Source organism: Oppia nitens, unplaced genomic scaffold, assembly GCF_028296485.1.
Source record: "Oppia nitens isolate AA-2021 unplaced genomic scaffold, nextdenovo-longstitch-racon4-pilon3 scaffold1_pilon_pilon_pilon, whole genome shotgun sequence".
Lineage (NCBI taxonomy): Eukaryota > Metazoa > Arthropoda > Arachnida > Sarcoptiformes > Oppiidae > Oppia > Oppia nitens.
Window position 1 is genome coordinate 4,632,356 of NW_026533199.1, and position 19,605 is coordinate 4,651,960.

The window sequence follows — 19,605 nt, forward strand, 5'->3', positions numbered from 1 at the left end:
ATTACATATAATTACAATTATTTAAATTTAAAACAATTGAAATAATATTAATAATGATAATTAAAATGGCATCAAATTGTGTTAAATAATATTAATAATGATTTTCACACATCATCACAACGCATATAATACACGACAAGAAATATAATAACTTATTTTTCGATAAATTGGTAGAGACTTTGAGAGCAATTGATTGATTGTCAACAAAAAAAATCATGTTATCATTTACCACAAAAACAATAATTGACAAAAAAAATTTTTGCATAAAATAAAGTCTATCACAGAAAGAGGAGAATGTTTGTATTCATCAAAAATTAATGATAATTGAGGTCCAAAATTATTATTACTATTGATATTATTTGTCAAAAAAAATTATAAATAGTATTTAAATAATTAAATATTTAAATCTATGAATCGGGCGATGATTTGGTGCACATTAGTTGATGAGATGCACAACAGTTTCGTTTAATGTAATCGTGTTTACAATATTTATCGCCAAATCTCTCTAAAAATTGAGTACAAGTCAGTGATCCGGCCATTCGTTGAACACTATTAAGACAGTCAACTGTTTGTTGAATTGTCGGACCATTTGTTGTGCTATTATTATCATTAGTATTATTGTTGACGTCATCGTTGTCTTTATTATCTGGAATCGCCACTTGTGGTGATTCATTAGTCGGTACAGCCATTCTCAGATAAGGACTGGCACTTCGAGTTAAACCCTGACGACTCCTTAGACGTGTTTGTCTTCGACTACCAGATGAAGTGTCTGATCGGGAAAGTATTCGGTCGGTGTTTGGCGCCGGTACTCGACTAACCGTTTGTGTCACGTGTGTGTAATCGGGAATTATATTCTCCATCTCTGCCAAACATTTACCGTTACGACAAGTCTATATATTTATTAGTTTAGCAAATATTTAAAAATAATCATTAATATAATATCTATGAAATCAGTGCCGTCTAAAGTCTAGTCTGTAATAACTACCTGTCCATCACCACAGGGTGAGCCCTCAGCTGCGGGTCGATAGGAAACACAATAGCCGGAGGCGCTATCAAAGCAAAAGAGTTGAGCGCAAACCCGGGCGTCTTTCTGTGAGGTTTGACATTTAAATTAGAAAAACATTAAAAATAAATATATAAACAAATTATTCAAATATTTTCTCATTAATTAAACATTAAATAAATTTAATTAAAAGGACTCACAAAACAAGCATTAGTTCCTCTGTCTCTTTTGCACTGTTCATCCAATGACAGCATAGTTCCCGGCAATACTCGCGGCAACAGTTGGTTCTCATGTGGAAAGTTGTACAGACATGTGGCTGTCTCTCCACTTATATGGCACGTGTATGTGTGTGGGGTAAACACAAATAAATTTATATTAAATTAAAAAAGTTTTATATATATTTTTATCACTTCTATCAATAATATGATTAATGTAAAGATAAGTATTATATAAAAACATACTTTAAAAAGTGCTTAAACTGTTCGACACTACAGGAAGACCAACGAAAACCCCGTTCGGTATGTCTGAGATCACTCATAATAAATCCATCCTCCCAGGGGCATCTAGTGGCACCCGGACCACCCAAATAACTAGGAGGGGGTGAGCCGTCGTGGACACAACCGAGACTTTAACAAAAATACAATATTTAATAAAATTTAATTTTAGAAATATTTGGTTAAACGTACAGATGTCCGACTTCATGTGCAGCCACTATAATACCACTGAATCCACCGCTATCTTCAATGATTGCCACAGAATTGACTTTTTCAAGTCGTTTATTGACAACACAGGCACCGCCGACATAAGCAAAACCAGCCGTACCTCTATTGCATCGGCCGCCCTCAAAACGACGTCGACACATGTCTAGTTTGGTGATGACTACTGCCAAGTCATACGTAGGTAACCGGTCTTCTCTATATAAATACTTTCCCATATCGGTCAAAGCACCGGCCGCGTCCACAGCATCGGCATTAGGAGACCGCAATCTATTTCGCTCTAAATAAGGTGTTGCATCCCTGTCCTATAAGACATAACAGTACAATCATTCATACAGATAATCAGGACAACTTTTTATTTTTTATAAAAATGTTTTCTTTAAATAAATCATATTATAAAAGGAAAGTGATGTTACACAATAACCAACCTTAGCGACTATCATACCGGCCAAACTGACCCGAATCTGTGGATGAGATAACAGTTTGTAGCGGAGGTCAACACCGTTCCAGAAACTGATGAAATAACGTTTCACATCACGACTGGTGCCGCCGTGTAATATGTATGAATCGTAGTCAACCACGAGTAGTACCTCTGGCCACACGGTGTTTGGCGCCTGACGTTTATTTCTACGATGACTTGTCGTTGAGTTGATCAATGGATCAGTCGTATTATGATTGAAATGGGGCTCCATTTCCACTATTTAAAAATATTATTTTATTATAAATAATATGGTTTGAAAAACATTTACTTACAGTAGTCCGAGTGATAACTATATTTGGGATCAAAGGTATCATTTCGTTTGTACACAAAATGAGTGTTTCCAATATTAGTTGAATTTAAATAACTACTTTTAGTTCCCTTTCCACCACTTATTTTCTTCAATGATGGTAATGACATACGAGTAGTTGTATTGTTTGGTCGACTATTACTCGTCTGATTATTTGAAGAGTCGATGATCTCTTCTTCATCTAAGAACATCTCGTCGTCTTCATTGTCATTGCCATCGTATTGAAGATATTCAGTGTTGTCTAAACTGACAGTTTGAGGAACTGGTCGTATGACTAAATCATTACCAATAGTCCCGTGCTGTCAAGTGATGTCACAATTTGCATAATTATTAGTTTAAAAAAAGATTGAAAGACATATTAATTAATTGTTTAAAAACACCCACCAATTGGATACTTCCATCCGGATTGTGATCGACTAAAACTGCTGCCATATTTGACTTGTCGTGATATGTCGTCCCTATATTACGGGTTTTCTACAAATACATTAAATTTAACGTTTTTAAATAAAAAAATTAATTTATTCATAAAGCTTAATAAAATTTTATGGTGAAAATAAAGTAATTATAAATATTGTAAAAAATACTAGTTGTACAGTAGTTTACAACCCGTTTACAAGTAAATCTATAAGTAATTTAAGATAAAATTAGTAAAATTATATATTTTTAATACTATTCCTATAGTTATTTTTAAATTCAAAAGTTTTTTTAAAATATAAAATCAGTGCTTAATTACATTTGTAAGCAAAATAAAAAAAAACGAAATAAACTTTTTATGTATTTAAATAACATTTTAATAAATGTTTATTGAGGACTTTAAATTGTTTTGAATTGTTATAGTGCTGTAACTTATGTTTAAAATAGATTTTAATTTTTCTTTGGAAAACTATTGAATTTATAATTATTTTTAAATTAAAAAAATTTATTTAGAAATCAATTTAAATGATTTACTCATTTACTTCGTTACTCTATTGTATAATACTTTCTCTTAAATATAAAAACATAAATAAAATTGAGATTTAAAAACAATAGATTTTCTTTAAGCAAACAATGGATAGAGATTTGCAAAAACAATGTATCATAAGATAGTTTAGACATAACAACCACAACAAAATCAAAATTTAGGTTTTGTTGCATAATATGGTGTTTTGAAACATTATTAGTCACAGTCATTGTATGTTTAAAATATATGCATTATTTAGTATATATTTTATTATACAATTATGCCTTATTTTTTAGAGTTATAATTTTCAATCAAAAATATTTTTTAATGCATTGTATGCTACAGTATTAGAGTAACTAAAATAAATTATCTGATAGATAATGATTTGAATTTGACATGTATTATAAAAGTAAAATTTTTGCAATAAATAAATGAAATAAATTAAGTTTTACTGCATATATTAATAAAATTATATGCATTTAATGCTAAATAATAAAAATCAGTAATAAAACAACAAACTTTCATTTTAATTATAAATTCAAATTATATATGTATTAATAATTAATTAAAATTTTCCTGTTTTATTAATATTAATATATTAGTATTTACTCAAAATGGTTCAGAATTTTTGTTTTTATTTAGCAAAATAATATGCATTAAAGTGAAATAAAAAATCATCTTAATTAAAATCATAAAAATATAATGACAACAAAAATGAATTATATATTAAATGCAAATCAAAGGGTCACAAACACTAAACGTATTTATTATATATATATATTATATTTAAATTTGAAATATACGTGATATTCAGCTAAATTCATTTAATTACTATATTTCTAGCATTTTTTATCTTATTTTATATTCAATAGAAAAAAGTCAATGCAAATTTGGACTTTCTTTTTTAACCATCTAAATGTAATAACATTTATAAATGCTATTTAAATACATATAATGCTATATATAACAAATAATATAAAAAATATCAAAATTTTAATAACAATAATATTATAGTGAAGTTGTGTTAAAAGGCATTGCATTGTAAGTGTATTAATTGAGAGCGCATTCGTCACGTTTGTATAGTGAGTGATGTTTGGCCTGTAATGTATGTAATGTATGTAATGCTTACCTCATAGCCAGTTGAGGGCACCTGACTGTAGCGCAACTTTCCATTGCCAGTGGTTTCAGCCATAAACACTTTCATGTCTTTAACTCTATCATTGAAATCACTATTCTTTTGGAGATTGAGTTTATATTTGCGGCCAAAAGCCTTCAAATGGATTTGTTTCGGTGATAACTCATTGCCGGTCATCGTTGAAGACAAATCACTCACAGATCGCTTGTTTATGAGCCGCACATTTGTCACGTCATATTCAGGCACTGGTAGATCAATAAATAGTTAGTCGATTGAGTCTAATTCGTTAAATACTATAATAACATTTAATTCAATAGAGAGTATATTTTTTTAGCTCTAATGTGTATTTTAAGGCTTTACAAAAAAATCGGTTCACAAAACTTTCAATTCATTGACTTATCTCTTATATTATATAAAAGCCTAATAAATAAGGTTATTATTATTGTTTCAAATATAAAAATATAACTATTTAAACACTTTGTACCAAATGAGTATAAAAAATTTAAATAAAATATTAATTGATTAACTGCATAAATAAATTTAATATTTTAATAACTTTTAATTTTCAATTAACGTGCATTTAATGTAATGTAAATTTATGATAAGGGATTTCAATAATTAATAAACATTAATTTTAGTGTTTGTATAACACATACTTCAGTAAATAAAATTTATATAACATTATTTTATGCAGTATTGTATATATATATATATATATTTTTTATATAGTAAATCTATTTTATATGATTATAGCACATAATAATAGAGTATTAACTGGAAGTTTGTGTTTAAAGTTAAAAGGATGTCATCAAAACTTTATTATTATTATTATGATTGCAACAAAACTTTCATTAGAAAATCTCAAACAATGCTAATAATAACATAAAACTTTGTACTTTGTATGCATAAGTACTTATAGCTCTCTATCTAAAGTGTATGTATGTATTGTATGTATTTGCGTTATATTTAGATATAATTTTGTATCCGAAAATAAAATTGCTATATAAATAACAACAAAGAAGTATAATAATAATAATAATATTGAAAATAACAAAAATAACAATTTTGATGACTCTTACCATCATTATGTGACTCAACTTGAAAAACATAGCGGAGATCATCTTCGCTCATGTGTTTGTGTATCTGTGGTATTGGTTAGAGTTTAAAGTTAAATATATAAACTTAAAATTAATAAAACACATTAAATACATAATTATTTTTTGAAAACATAATAAAATTCTAATTATACTAAATAATGCTTTAGTGATGTAAAATACCTGATGTTTTAATGGATGAGCTAATGATTGGACGGGTGATATGATTGTCGAAATATAAAGGACTAGTAATATAGAAAGCTGTGCTAATGTGGTGCTGTTGGGCACCGATTTGGTCGACATTTTTGTCGGACAGCGCCGGTACTGACGGTTGTGACGTCCGTAACGAATGCATTGCTTTATTAATTGGTTTATAGTTGTGATCATAGTTGGCACCGGCGGTGATGGCTATAAAAGATTATTGTTAGCCAATACAGAACTGGTCTACTTTTTCTTGTTATTGTTATCAATGGTATCTCCTTTTTTTTGTTGTTGATATGTAGTTCCCCTCAAAATATACACCATTCACGGCATTTGAGCACTTATTTTCATAAATTTTATTATTTTTATTTATTATTAGATTATATATTTCTATTGTTATACAGTATTACTGATGTAATGATCTGCTATAAAAAGATCATAATTTTTGATACAACAATAGTTTAATCTCTTATTTGAAAAAAATTTGTTTATTTCTTAGTTTTGCTCATATAATAAAAGCACATATTTTTTGAATTGAATATTAGGTCAAACAAATTATAAGACAACTTTGCACACGTCATGTGAAAGTGAATGAAACTAACATTATTTGGTACTCCAATAGATGTTAATAACAAATTTAGTCTCACTGTATGTATCCATTTGTGAGACACTTTGAAAATTTATTTAAACAAATATTTTTCATCAAAAAATATAATTGAATTGTTATTTAAATAAACTTAAATAAATAATATAACTAACTATATACAAAATATACAACTAATAATTATAATACACATAAACAAATGATTATAATACAATAATTTTAATGAAAAGTGAGAGCCGTTTATAGTACAGGGACAGGGAGGGAGCACTGGACCACTTAAAACAGTTTCATTGGAAAAGCACTACTAGACTATAACAATAAGTGTATGACAACTTAAGTCATTTAATTTTTAAATAAATTTTTTAAAAAAATTAATCAAAAATAATGTTGAGGACAAAGGAAATAATTAAATTCAGTTTTATTAATCCATTTGATTGATAATAACACAGAAATTTTATGTAAAATCACAGACGGAAGCAATTATCTATAGCAGTATATAACACACAAAATAATAATAAAAACTAAAGTTTTAATTTATCATATATTATAAAATATATTTCATATAATAAGGCACATATAATACATTACATTATACAATCATTTGTTATTAAAAAAATAATTTAATTATAAAAAACACAATTTTTTGAATAAAATTTTTGTTGTTCAATAGTAAATGTAAATAATTTTTTAAAAATCATAGTTTCATAGAACACGGGTAGGTGTTGGAAACGGGTGGTCAATAGTGGTAGTAGTAGTAAATAGTAATATGTAAATAACTTAATGACATAACAATCCACTGTTAAATATGGGAAAACATTTATTACTTTCACCGACGGCTCCGTCAGTGAAAGTGATATGAAGTCAGTCAGTGGTGGTGGCGATGGACTGGTGGCTAATAAGCAACATATGAATTGTTGCATATGTTGTTATCATTGCTTTAGCTATATATGTACAGTATGTTTGAGCAGCAACTGAGTCAATGGGACAGGTATTATGAGCACTATTAGTTGGTGCACAGCCAACACATAACTAAGCAAAATGTGGGGCGAGTCAAGCAAATCACATACATTTACAGTTGAAATAATTCAGAGACTATGTGTGTGTGTGTGTGTGTGTGTGTGTGTGTGTGAGAGAGAGAGAGAGAGAGAGAGAGAGAGAGAGAGAGAGAGAGAGAGAGAGAGAAAACTTTTGTATGATTTGCCACTTTTAGGGAGAGAAAGACAAGTTTTTCCTTATGAAACAGATAAGGGAGTTGGAGAGTATATACACTCATAATACGAGTCTCATATTGTATGATATGTACTGTACATATGTACCAGGTAGAGAGTGGTTATGTGCCAAACACAGTGCTGACCTACTTTACCACTGGTGCTCCTTAAAGTAATCTAACAGCTCAGCTCATATAAACTTATATTAGAGGGAAAGGAACTCTAGGCTCACCAGCACTGGTAACCAAACCAGTGATATATAGGGCATGAGGGCATACAGTCTGTATATACTGTACACACAAAATATCTATATATTTAAACCCGAAATATTCATGTAATTGTATTGTTATAATGTAAGCAAATACACAATAATTGTAAAAAATATAATTTCAGAACAATTGTAATCAATATTAATATTTTAATAATTTATTTAAAAATTATTTATAAAATAGTAAAGTAAATTTTTAATTATATCAAAATAATTAGTGATAATACAGTAATAAGTGAACTAATTTTATTAGTCAATTTTTAAATTACTTTTACTATGAAAATACTAATCTATAATTTAATTAAAATTATAATATTAAGCATTGAATAAAAAATAAAATTTGTATGAGTATATTGATAAGCTATATTTCATTAAAATTGAATATGCAATTAATTAATTCAACAGTTAGTGGATTTACTTGAAATCATTGATTTATACAAAATTAATGTGCTATAGTATAAATAATATAATATAATTATACCTTTATATAATTATTAATAAGTTTTTTATATATATATATATATATATATATATAGTATGTATAATATTTATAATATATAGTATAAATAGCAATATATAGTTTATATTAATATTAAATACTGTACTGTATATCCTTTTATTAAAAACAAGTTTTCTTTTAAAAAATGTTATTTCATTAAAATAAGCTCTCGATTTCCTTTTAGTCATCTATTATTACTTTTATTTATTAAGGGTTTGCTTTTTATATAAAAATAGTATTTAATACTTCATTGGAAAAATATTTTAAAAATCAATTTAAGTTTTTAAATATTGTACAATTATATTACTTCTAAATTACAATAATTTTATTTATCATTTAAGTTATTTTTAATATATTATGATAAGATCAGGTATCACAACTAGACTACGGAAAAATATACGTTTCGGTTAAATAGTATAAACCGGAATCGAAAACGGTTTTGTATTTATTGTGTTTTAGTTTTAATTCATAGACCGGTTCGGTTCGGTTTAAAAAAAGTGTTTTAATCTCTAATTAGAGCTATAAATATTAGCTAAGGTATTGAAGAGGTTTCATGTGTTTTATGTGTATTGAGTAGTATTTTTGCCGCTATTTTCGCTGCAATTATGAGTCACATACAGTCAAATAAATGTTTTAATTTTTATTAATTAGGTTTTGGAAGTATAGACGAGCAAATAGAAATTTTCTAATAAATTTCCCTGAGAAAGTTACTAGAAAAATTCTCAGAAATAAATTTTTATAGAAACTTAGCTTTATAGTAAGGGGCTGTTCACATATTACGTTGGCATTTTTAAGAAATCTAGACACCTACTTCCCCTATGTTCGCAATTGTTCGCATGTAGTCATTATAAAAAATTTCGTTCAAATGTCCATAACTGCTACCACCCCACCACCAAAAAATAATATATCTAAATGCGAATGTTCTTAAGATCACTACCCCTCCCCACCCCCTCGTTCGCAAAAGTTCGCTTTGGCCGACCCCCTCCCCTCAAGTGCGAACGTAATATGTGAACCACCCCTTATACTATGGTATCCCCATATCTATAGCTATTGTAATACTACTGTACTTTATATTAATAAGACATAATACTATACATATATATTATACTATATAATGTAGAGTACTATACAAATAGGATATCTATATATAAAATAATTATAATTATTTAATAATAATCAGTTTTGTAAAATTATATTCATCATTTTATTATATATATAAAAGGGCCTTACATTAATCTCGCACACGCGGTTTTTCCTATAATTCTTAAACGGAGTGAGATATATTAATTTTGTAAAAAGAGTATTAAAAAGTGATTTACGCGTGATATTATAAAATATTAAATTTTTAATTTTGATCACGTGATCATATTTATTCTTGGATCTTTGCAAACCACTATGTCATAACCTAAACTATAAATGCTAAAATAAAATTTCAATAGTAAGTTTGTAATGCCTAAACTGGAAATTTATAGGAAGAAAAAATTTTTAAAATTGGTCGAAGAATAAATTTTTTATGGTTTTTCAAACTTGTGGAAAAACACATTATATAAAATTGTGGAAAATAAAATGACGTTATTTATGGACAGTAGACACTTATTAGATATATATTGCTTATTCTGAAAACAAAATTTTTTTATGTTAAATATTTTTTTAGATAATTAAATTACAATAAAAAACACAACATTATATTTCGATAATGCAATTTTTAATTAAATTTGATTATCTAAAAAAATATTTGACATAAAAAAATTTTGTTTATAAGCAATAGTATTAAAATCTCTATCTAATAAGTGTCTACTGTCCATAAATAACGTCATTTTATTTTCGACTATTTTATATAATGTAATTATGAAAAGCCATAAAAAATTTATTCTGCAACCAATTTTAAAAATTTTTTCTTCCTATAAATTTCCAGTTTAGGCATTACAAACTTACTATTGAAATTTTATTTTAGCATTTATAGTTTAGGTTATGACATAGTGGTTTGCAAAGATCCAAGAATAAATATGATCACGTGATCAAAATTAAAAATTTAATATTTTATAATATCACGCGTAAATCACTTTTTAATACTCTTTTTACAAAATTATATATATATATATAGGAAAAATTATATATATGTAAGGCCCTTTTATATATATATCATACACTATATAATATATATCATAGTTTAATATAATTAAATTAATTAATTTTTTTACTTTAATTAATAATTAAAATACTAATAATAATATTTAATGTATTGTTACAAAATAATAAATATTGAGATGACAAAATTTATGTGGATTCCATAAATAGAAATTTCTTATAGAAACTTACTAGAAATTTTTCTATTGATATTATTTAATAAAAAAATTTTGCCAACAATACTTGGAAGTGATATTTGGAAGTATTATGACATTTTTATATGAGTAAGTCTGAATGTATGTGTCTATTGCACCGGTAGTTTTGGACTACACAAGTGTGTCTTAAGTGTATTTGCAATCCGATTGCCATTTTATGATAAGACATTTGCCAACATTTATCTCATTCATACCATAGACTTATCACTTATGTAAATAAATATACAAAAAATAGGTTTTGAATAAATAGAAATATTTGAAATTCTCGATTCATTACTTATAATTAGTAAAAGTCAATACTTATACAACAATGTTATAATGTGCTAAACTTTAAATATGTATTTAAATTAATTATAAATCAATTATAATTAAAGATAATTAAATATTATATATATTTCAATACATTGAGATATGATAAGTAGTGTTGATAAACATACAAAAATAAATATACTGTACGAGAAAATTAATAGTTACGAAAGTCTGCATCTTTTAGATTGCTTACATTAAATATTATTATTTTTATATAATGCAATTATTGTAAATGCAATTAATTATAACAATTATTAAGTACTATTATAATGATATAAAATATATGATACAATTGATTTAATAAAATTTTTATATATAAATAAGCATTATTTGAATACATTAATTTTATTTTTTATTTAGAATAATTATTTATTAGTAAACTATAGCGCTCATTATAAACATTTACAGTATATTATAAATATATTATAAGTTGTATTAATTTATTGAATTAACTATTTTTTAAAGTTAATTAAATCTATACAATTTTATTATTTCAATAATTATTGTTTTTGTTAATTAAATAAAATAAAAATTGTTAATTATATAAAAATTTCAATGTTTATTATTTGAAATAAGTTTATATTAATTTTAGTTTTTTTAAATAAAAGTTATAAAGTTAATAAGGTAATTTTTACTTTTAATTCTATATTGTCAATTGTATTATAAATTGTTGTATATAACATATATAGTATAATAACTATAAATAGAATTGTATATACAGTATACTGTAAAATACAAATAAATTATATTAATAATGAAAGTACATTTAAAAAGTGAGTGAAACAATTGCATTAATAAACTTAATTATTTTATGTTCATTTAATAGTCATTAAGATTGAATATAAATATATAACATATGTATATACAGTTGTATGTATGTTTGAGAGAGAGAGAGATTAAAATCCAGTTATATACGACCTACTAAACTTAAACATTACAATATTGTTAAAAACCAAAAGTGTATCTAATAATTGAAATTAAATGCTTAGTTAATGCTATATTAAAAATTAATTAAAAAGTATTGTTGTTATTGTTAGGCAATAAGCATAAAAATTGGTAGTAAATCAAATAATTATTATATACTCCTACATAATGTATTATATAAGGATATTGTATTTGACTTAAATCATAATTGTGTAATTAAAATTTTGGTGTATTATTTCTATTGTAAAAAAAATCTTATGTTTAGCTTATTTTAATTTTATTGTAATTTTTTATTTCTATAATAAACCATAAAAGTGGATAAAGTGTTTACAATTAATATCCTATTAAATGAGATTACAAGCATAACATAAAACTGAGATATTTTCTACAGATTTAATTTAGTTAAGAGTTTAGATTTTTAGTTTTTAAAATAATTAATTATAATTTGTTTGAAAATGATTAGTAATCTATTATTATAATAAATTTACAATTAACTAACATGTCATTAATTATTTTACTGTTATTAAATATATAACGATACCTAGCTAATTTAGTACATAATTAACTAAAAAAAGTATTACGATATAAATGTATATTTTGTAAATTATATGGTTTGAATGTGTTTTGCATATTTATCTGAGTTAGTAACTAAAATATGTGAATCATACATACAAATTAAATAAATTGTATTTTTTAATTAATTATAATTAATATACAGTATTACTGAGCATTTGCAAATAAATTATATATACATTATTATGTGTATAATATATATATATATAGATATAATTAAAAATTAAAAGATCACAATTTTAATTAAATTTTAAATAAAACTATGAAAATATTTTCCACATTCAGATATATATTTTTTATAAATTATAATAATACACAATATTATACAATAATTATGATATATATATATATATATATCAACAATTTGCCATTGAATTATAGACAACAACAAAATATTCTTATTAACGGAAATGTCTGATAAAAAGTTAACAAAATTTATTATAAACACAATTTAATTTTTATCAAATTTTAACGCAACTCTTTGTAAATTAAATACGCTGTTTTACAAAAATGCTAAAAAATGTGTGTCTTATATTTTTATTTAATATCTGTTTCTTAACAATTGAAAATTTTTTACAAAAAAAAACCTTAAAATCCAAACGGAATTCAATATTATCGGAGCGTATCTCCCATTTAAGCATTGCATTAGTTTTATGATTAAAAAACATTGGGTTTACTAATGTGTAACTCATTGCCTAAATTGATATTTTCTTTATTCATCCAATATATACATATACTGTATATAATGGTATAGTATATATACATTAGAAAATAGTTTCAATCATAAGCTTTGTTACGTAAGGCTGAAGAACTGGGACTTTAGTTTCTCTCTCTCTCTCTCTCTCTCTTTCTCTGCACACACACACACACACACACTCACATCAAATAATTCACTCAAAATGCATTACTTTTTTAAATTGAAAAATTGCTTCTTTAGCCTAATTTTAATAATAATAATATATGTATATTAAAAAATAAATGATAAGTATTGAATTTTTTATTATTATATTTGACTATTGTATTGTATTTTGTTGCTACTGATTGTCACGGATTTATGATTTTTTACAGTATTTAGTGTTTTGTGAATATCGTAAAATAATATAAAAATACTAATAAATATTACAATAAAAACTGTTTATGCTAAATTTTGTAATTTGCAATAAAGTTTAGATAATTAATTTATAAAGTATCAATTTATAATTTATTAGATATTTAATTAAAAATTGTAAAGGAATTAGCAAAAAGTAAACACTAAAATGTAAATTACAAATGAATTACTATCTAATTAATAAATAATAAATAATTAAAATCTATGATTGACAAAGATATAGTGTAATATATATATATATATAAACTAATATAAATTTAAACTGTAAGTTATCAATTATGACAAAGACATGCAAAAATGTCACCTTAACTTATTTGTATCAAAATTTTGCTTTTTTTGCAACAAAAAAATGTATTGCATTTCCTGATAATTAGCATCGGATTGAATACAAATACACAAAAACGATATTTGGGGAGAGATTTCTCGTGTCATTTAACACACAACACACTCACACACACACACACACACACACACACACACACACACACACACACACACACACACACACACACACACACACAYACATACATACATACAGTGTACTAGAAAATTATGAGATCATATACTTGATTAGTATTTGTATGGAAAAATTGATAGCACCTATTCATCAAGTAATTATTAAAATACAAAAATTTATTAAAACCTATTTATTATATATTATATACCAATTGGCGTTAAATAGTTTATATACAAATTATAAATAAATAAAAAAGTTTCTATTATTCACAAATTGTTTTTAACAGATTTATGTGTATTATATGTTATTTTTTATATTTGCTAAAAACTTTTTATTGTTCACTCAGCCCCAGGCCTTCCTGAGTGAGATCAGGTTATTATTACCCACCAGTCCTGAAATAATGGTTTTATTACGAGCAATAAGTAGTGATAAAAAATGAAGTTAAAATATTTGAGTAATTACCTATAAAATTATAGATTTTATATTAATCAATTTAAAATTAGTAATATATTATCTACCTATAAACTGCTATTTATTTACTTATCAAAAAAGAGACAGTATAGAAATTAAATAAATAAAAAATAAATAAAGTAAAAATAAATAAAAAATATCAGTTTTATCTAATTTTAGAAAATCAATGCTTTAGGACATTAAAGGAGAGGCAGTAAAGAAAAAATTAAGTTTTAATGAAAACAAGAAAATTATGTTTTAATAATAATTTTTGGGTGAAAGTTATATTTTGGTAAACATTGTTTATATACAAATGTAATCAATAAAACCAAACGCTTTAATAGTTAGTAAAACACATATCATATTAACACACCCGAGCACAGGTAGATTTACTAAGCTTACGGCTAAATCAATTAATTGGTGTCGGCTTTCAATTACAACAAAAACTTGCCCGTAATGACCAAAGGGAGTCACCACAAGTGTGCAGAGTTTACAGTTTTCATTGTAACCACTTTTTTAATTATATTTTTAACTATTATATAATTTAATATTTTATTTTTTTATATTTTTTTATTGAAATTGACAAATAATAAATTTAAATTAGATTATAATCACTATACTAAAAATATAATTGTTTAATAATTGTTTACTAAAATATATTATTAAACGTCAAATGAGTATTCATTCAAAATGCATATTAAGTTCAATTTCATTAATATATGTATATCTGGTTTAAGTAAGGTTTTGGATCTTAAGTAGGTATAGGTTGGGGTAAAATGAGAAAATCTTGATAAAATCTAACTCTTGGGAGGGGGTATGGGGTATGGGGTGTGATATACTTTTTTTTGTATTTTTAAACGATTTTTTCAAAATTTGAAATTCCATTAAACGGGTCAAGTGAAAATTCCCAGATAAATGGGAGGAAATTAGAAAATTATTTACAATAAATTCCCAAAGTTTCAAATAAATTTCTTAAATTAATAAAAACTAATCTTAATCAACTTTATAAAAATAAAATATAATTCTGTCTTTAAAATAATATAATTATTATTATCTTAAAATAATATCCTAATTGTTATATAATTAAATTTCCGTGTCTGGGATCTGGGAGTAAAATCCCAAAATCTTCGTCTTAGTAGGTATTTTTCATACCCTACCCTATTCATACCCCTACCCCTACCCCCCTTTGCTTAACACTGATGTATTTATAAGTCCCAGTTCTTCAGTCTTACGTAACAATGTTTATAATTTAATAAATAGTTAAAATATTTATTTGGTATAAAATATATTAATAAGGTGTGTGTGTTTGTGTGTACTAAAAGAATTTATAAAGAGATTTATCCATTAGTTTACTAAAAGATATCATTAAAAAAATATTTTATATATTACTGATAAAAATATAAGCACTTATATAATGTTATATATTGTTCTATATATACAGTAACTAAGATATAATTAGGTTCTGTGTTAAAAGTTATCATTTCCTTGACTATAATTAAAAATATACTTTTTTGTTTACTGCTATTTATTTAAATTGCCCTAAATTTAAGTATACTTTATTTTATATTTTTATCATTTTGCTAATTCACTTTTAGGTGATGAAAGTGATGTCAATTTTAATTTAGCAAACATATTACATGACAAATACATTTAGGCTTATTGCTTATGTGATGATAATGTGATATCATTAATAAAATTATAAATGTAGATATTCTATAAATATTATAAATTTATGACTAATAAATTGTATTAGTAAAATGTAAAAATATAAGTTATCGAGTAAAATATATAATATAAAGTTATTAAAATAAAATATTATTTATTATATATTCAACTTATTAAATGAATATCAATTATCTATTAAAACACAATTTAATGTATTAATTTATTAATATAAACATTATTATATTTATTAGTATATAAATTACAATTTTTAAAAATACTGACAAAAAACTAAAAACATTAAATAATAGACTAATTGTTTAAACAAATATTATAATAAAAGTGCTGACAAATTAACAGACACTTAATTACTGATAATAATTGAGTATCATTTATTTTTCATTTTATCACATTTGACGATAGATATATGTATTATTTTTAATGATTGACAAAGAGATTTAGTAAACATATAATATTTGTTTTTTGATAATAAATTCAATGTAAAAAATAATTTATTAACTACAAAATATTATTAAAATAATAAATTATTATTTTAAGCAAATCCAATGTATAAATATTTAAATAAAATTTTAATTTAGAAATTAATTAAATATCAATACATACCAATTATGATGCTACAATGTATAAAAACTTAAAGTTTTATCAAATTTTAATACCAACTATAATTGATAACTGAAATAATAATTTGATTTTTTTATAAAAAACAATGTCAATATTTTATAAGTTAGTAATTTTTTTATTAATATTTTTAAATTATAATATAAAAAACGTTTAAAATTAAAACAATTTTTTTTGTAAGTGTTAACTACTAAAACAATTACGGTAAGTCGGTTATATTTTTTACTTAAGAAAAGTTATATAATTTAAAAATATTGTTTCTAAACATTTTATCAGATTTACCCCTAAATTCATTATTGGTTACATTTTCATGGCCACAATGCCCTTCAATTACAGAATTTACAGTACTGTATATACTGTATAAGTCTATATAAGACTATAATATAGCATAAGGTATACTGTAAACGACATTATAAATAATTGTTCATTCAATGAACGTCCAGTTTGTTTCAAAGTTAAAGTATTAAATTTTTATTATTTTCTCGTAAAGTACTTGTCATGATTTAAATTTAAATATGTAGTGATGGGCTCTATTATATATAAACAGGTCAGGGAGTTTTATACTAACAATATATAACAAAAATAAATATCTAAATCATAAAATAATAAGTAATTTTATGAATTAATTGTTTTAATATAATCTTATTATTTTAAAATAAGTTTTAAATGTTTTAGACGTTGAATACTTAATGAAAGTTTATAAGAATAGGAATATTATATATTTAGACATTTTGAATAAAATTTAGTTTATTTAATAATTTTGTTGTTTAATATCCAAAAGTTCATGGCCAACATTTCATGACAAGTACTTTATTTCATTTATGATATTTTTTTTATTTAAATTTATGTTCAAATGTCTCGCAAATAAATTAAGTTAATATTGAAAATACAGATTTTTAAGACCACGTATTCATTTTTGTTAAACATTGATAAATCACGAATAAAAATTCGAGTGACATAATTAAGTTTTATGAAAATTCTCATGAATATGAATATATATATATATATATATATATATATAATCACTAATCACTTTATGGCCACAAGTGATACAATATTTTTGAATTTGATAAAGACTTTTACAAATCTTTTAATTATATAATCAGATTTTTGTAGTTTTTTTGCAATTTAATAGAAAATTTGTAAATATTTTTTGAATTCAGTTGGTGTACCCAAATCTTAATGGATTTTATGAATTGTAATATTGAAAAATACTTAACTTCTAATAAAAATGCTTAACTTTTAGAATAATTTTATTTTTATTATTTTTTTATCATTTATCGTTTTGCTATGTATTACATTACATTTATAATTATTAAGATGAATTTAATGATATAATTATTAATATGATATATGAATGATGTATCATAAATAATAATATTTAATTTTTAAAATTAAAAAATATAAATTAATATATTGAACAAAATATATTTTGTATATAAAATGTTAATTTAATGAATAATATAAATTTAATGATATTAAAGCATTTTATTGACTAACTATTTATATTAACCAATAATTTATTTAATACTACATAAATATTATACATTAAGATAATTAGGATTTCTCACATTTTAACACATTAGTTAATTTTTAACTATAAAAAGTTATCAATGCCATTAATTGGTTAATAATGTTTGAAATATTTATTGTCAAAATAATGGGACATAGTTTGTGATTATAAGATCCTATAGTATTATAGATTATATTCATAGCTTTACGATATATTCATAATAAAATTAAATAATTTCTTACTATTTATTTAATAGAAAATTATAATTAAACAAATTTTAGTTTCAGACGATACTAATTATTAATAAATAATTTTTAAAATTTTAATTTAAATTATTAATTTATATTTTCATTTTTTTGTACGATTTTCATCATTCTTATGATTTTAAGTATTTGTTATATCAATAAATTGGATAAATACTGATATATAACTAATGAACAATATTCAACTGTGATAATAATTTTAAATTTATATTACTTATATTAATATATTTTGTTATATAAATATAATTAATTAATTAAATCATAATTAAGACAGCACATTTTTATTTACATATTATAAAGAATTTGTTTAATACAAAATTAATAAAATGTTTATATTTTTCGACACATATTACATGTTCACATGATTTTTTATTATTTAAAACATTAGTAAATATCTTATTATTGTTTTATTATTTTCATAAATTTATGTTTTGTTTAAATGATCTGTAATTAATTATATAAGTTGACCCACAATATGACCATTTGTAGTGATGACAACAAAATTAAAAGCTAACAAATGGTTTCAACTAAAAATTATTTATTTAATTATTAAAAACCAAGTTCTCGTTTAAAGTAGACTAGGAGTAGATTGTTATATAAAATATAAAATAATGTCATCAACAAACAAATAGCTAACATTCACTGGTCATTTAGCACATAATTTCAATTAATTTGACTCTATTTATATTAATTACATTTACTTATGAATGATTTGGTATAAATGTATCAATTATTTGAATGGTTATTCAATTTTTTTATAATTGTAATAATAGTATCAATATTAATACAAATACAAATAATAATAATAATAATAATAATAATAATAATAATACATTATATAATAATTAAAAAGATATATAATAAAATAATAACATTTATATTAAAATTAATACAATTAGTAGTAATGTT

General features: G+C 23.5%; 1 protein-coding gene across 1 annotated transcript; it reads right to left on the bottom strand.

Annotated features, from left to right (window-relative positions):
- Nucleotides 1-407: 407 nt before the first annotated feature.
- On the bottom strand, nucleotides 408-6,208 carry LOC128966315 (A disintegrin and metalloproteinase with thrombospondin motifs 1-like). Its single transcript, XM_054313162.1, has 11 exons — nucleotides 5,860-6,208; nucleotides 5,662-5,725; nucleotides 4,577-4,827; nucleotides 2,892-2,981; nucleotides 2,473-2,806; nucleotides 2,148-2,416; nucleotides 1,690-2,024; nucleotides 1,465-1,629; nucleotides 1,204-1,330; nucleotides 986-1,090; nucleotides 408-890 (listed from the first exon to the last, which is right to left on the bottom strand). The coding sequence occupies exons 1-11, from the start codon at nucleotides 6,061-6,063 to the stop codon at nucleotides 408-410; spliced, it is 2,427 nt and encodes an 808-aa protein (XP_054169137.1). The 5' UTR covers nucleotides 6,064-6,208.
- Nucleotides 6,209-19,605: the final 13,397 nt, after the last annotated feature.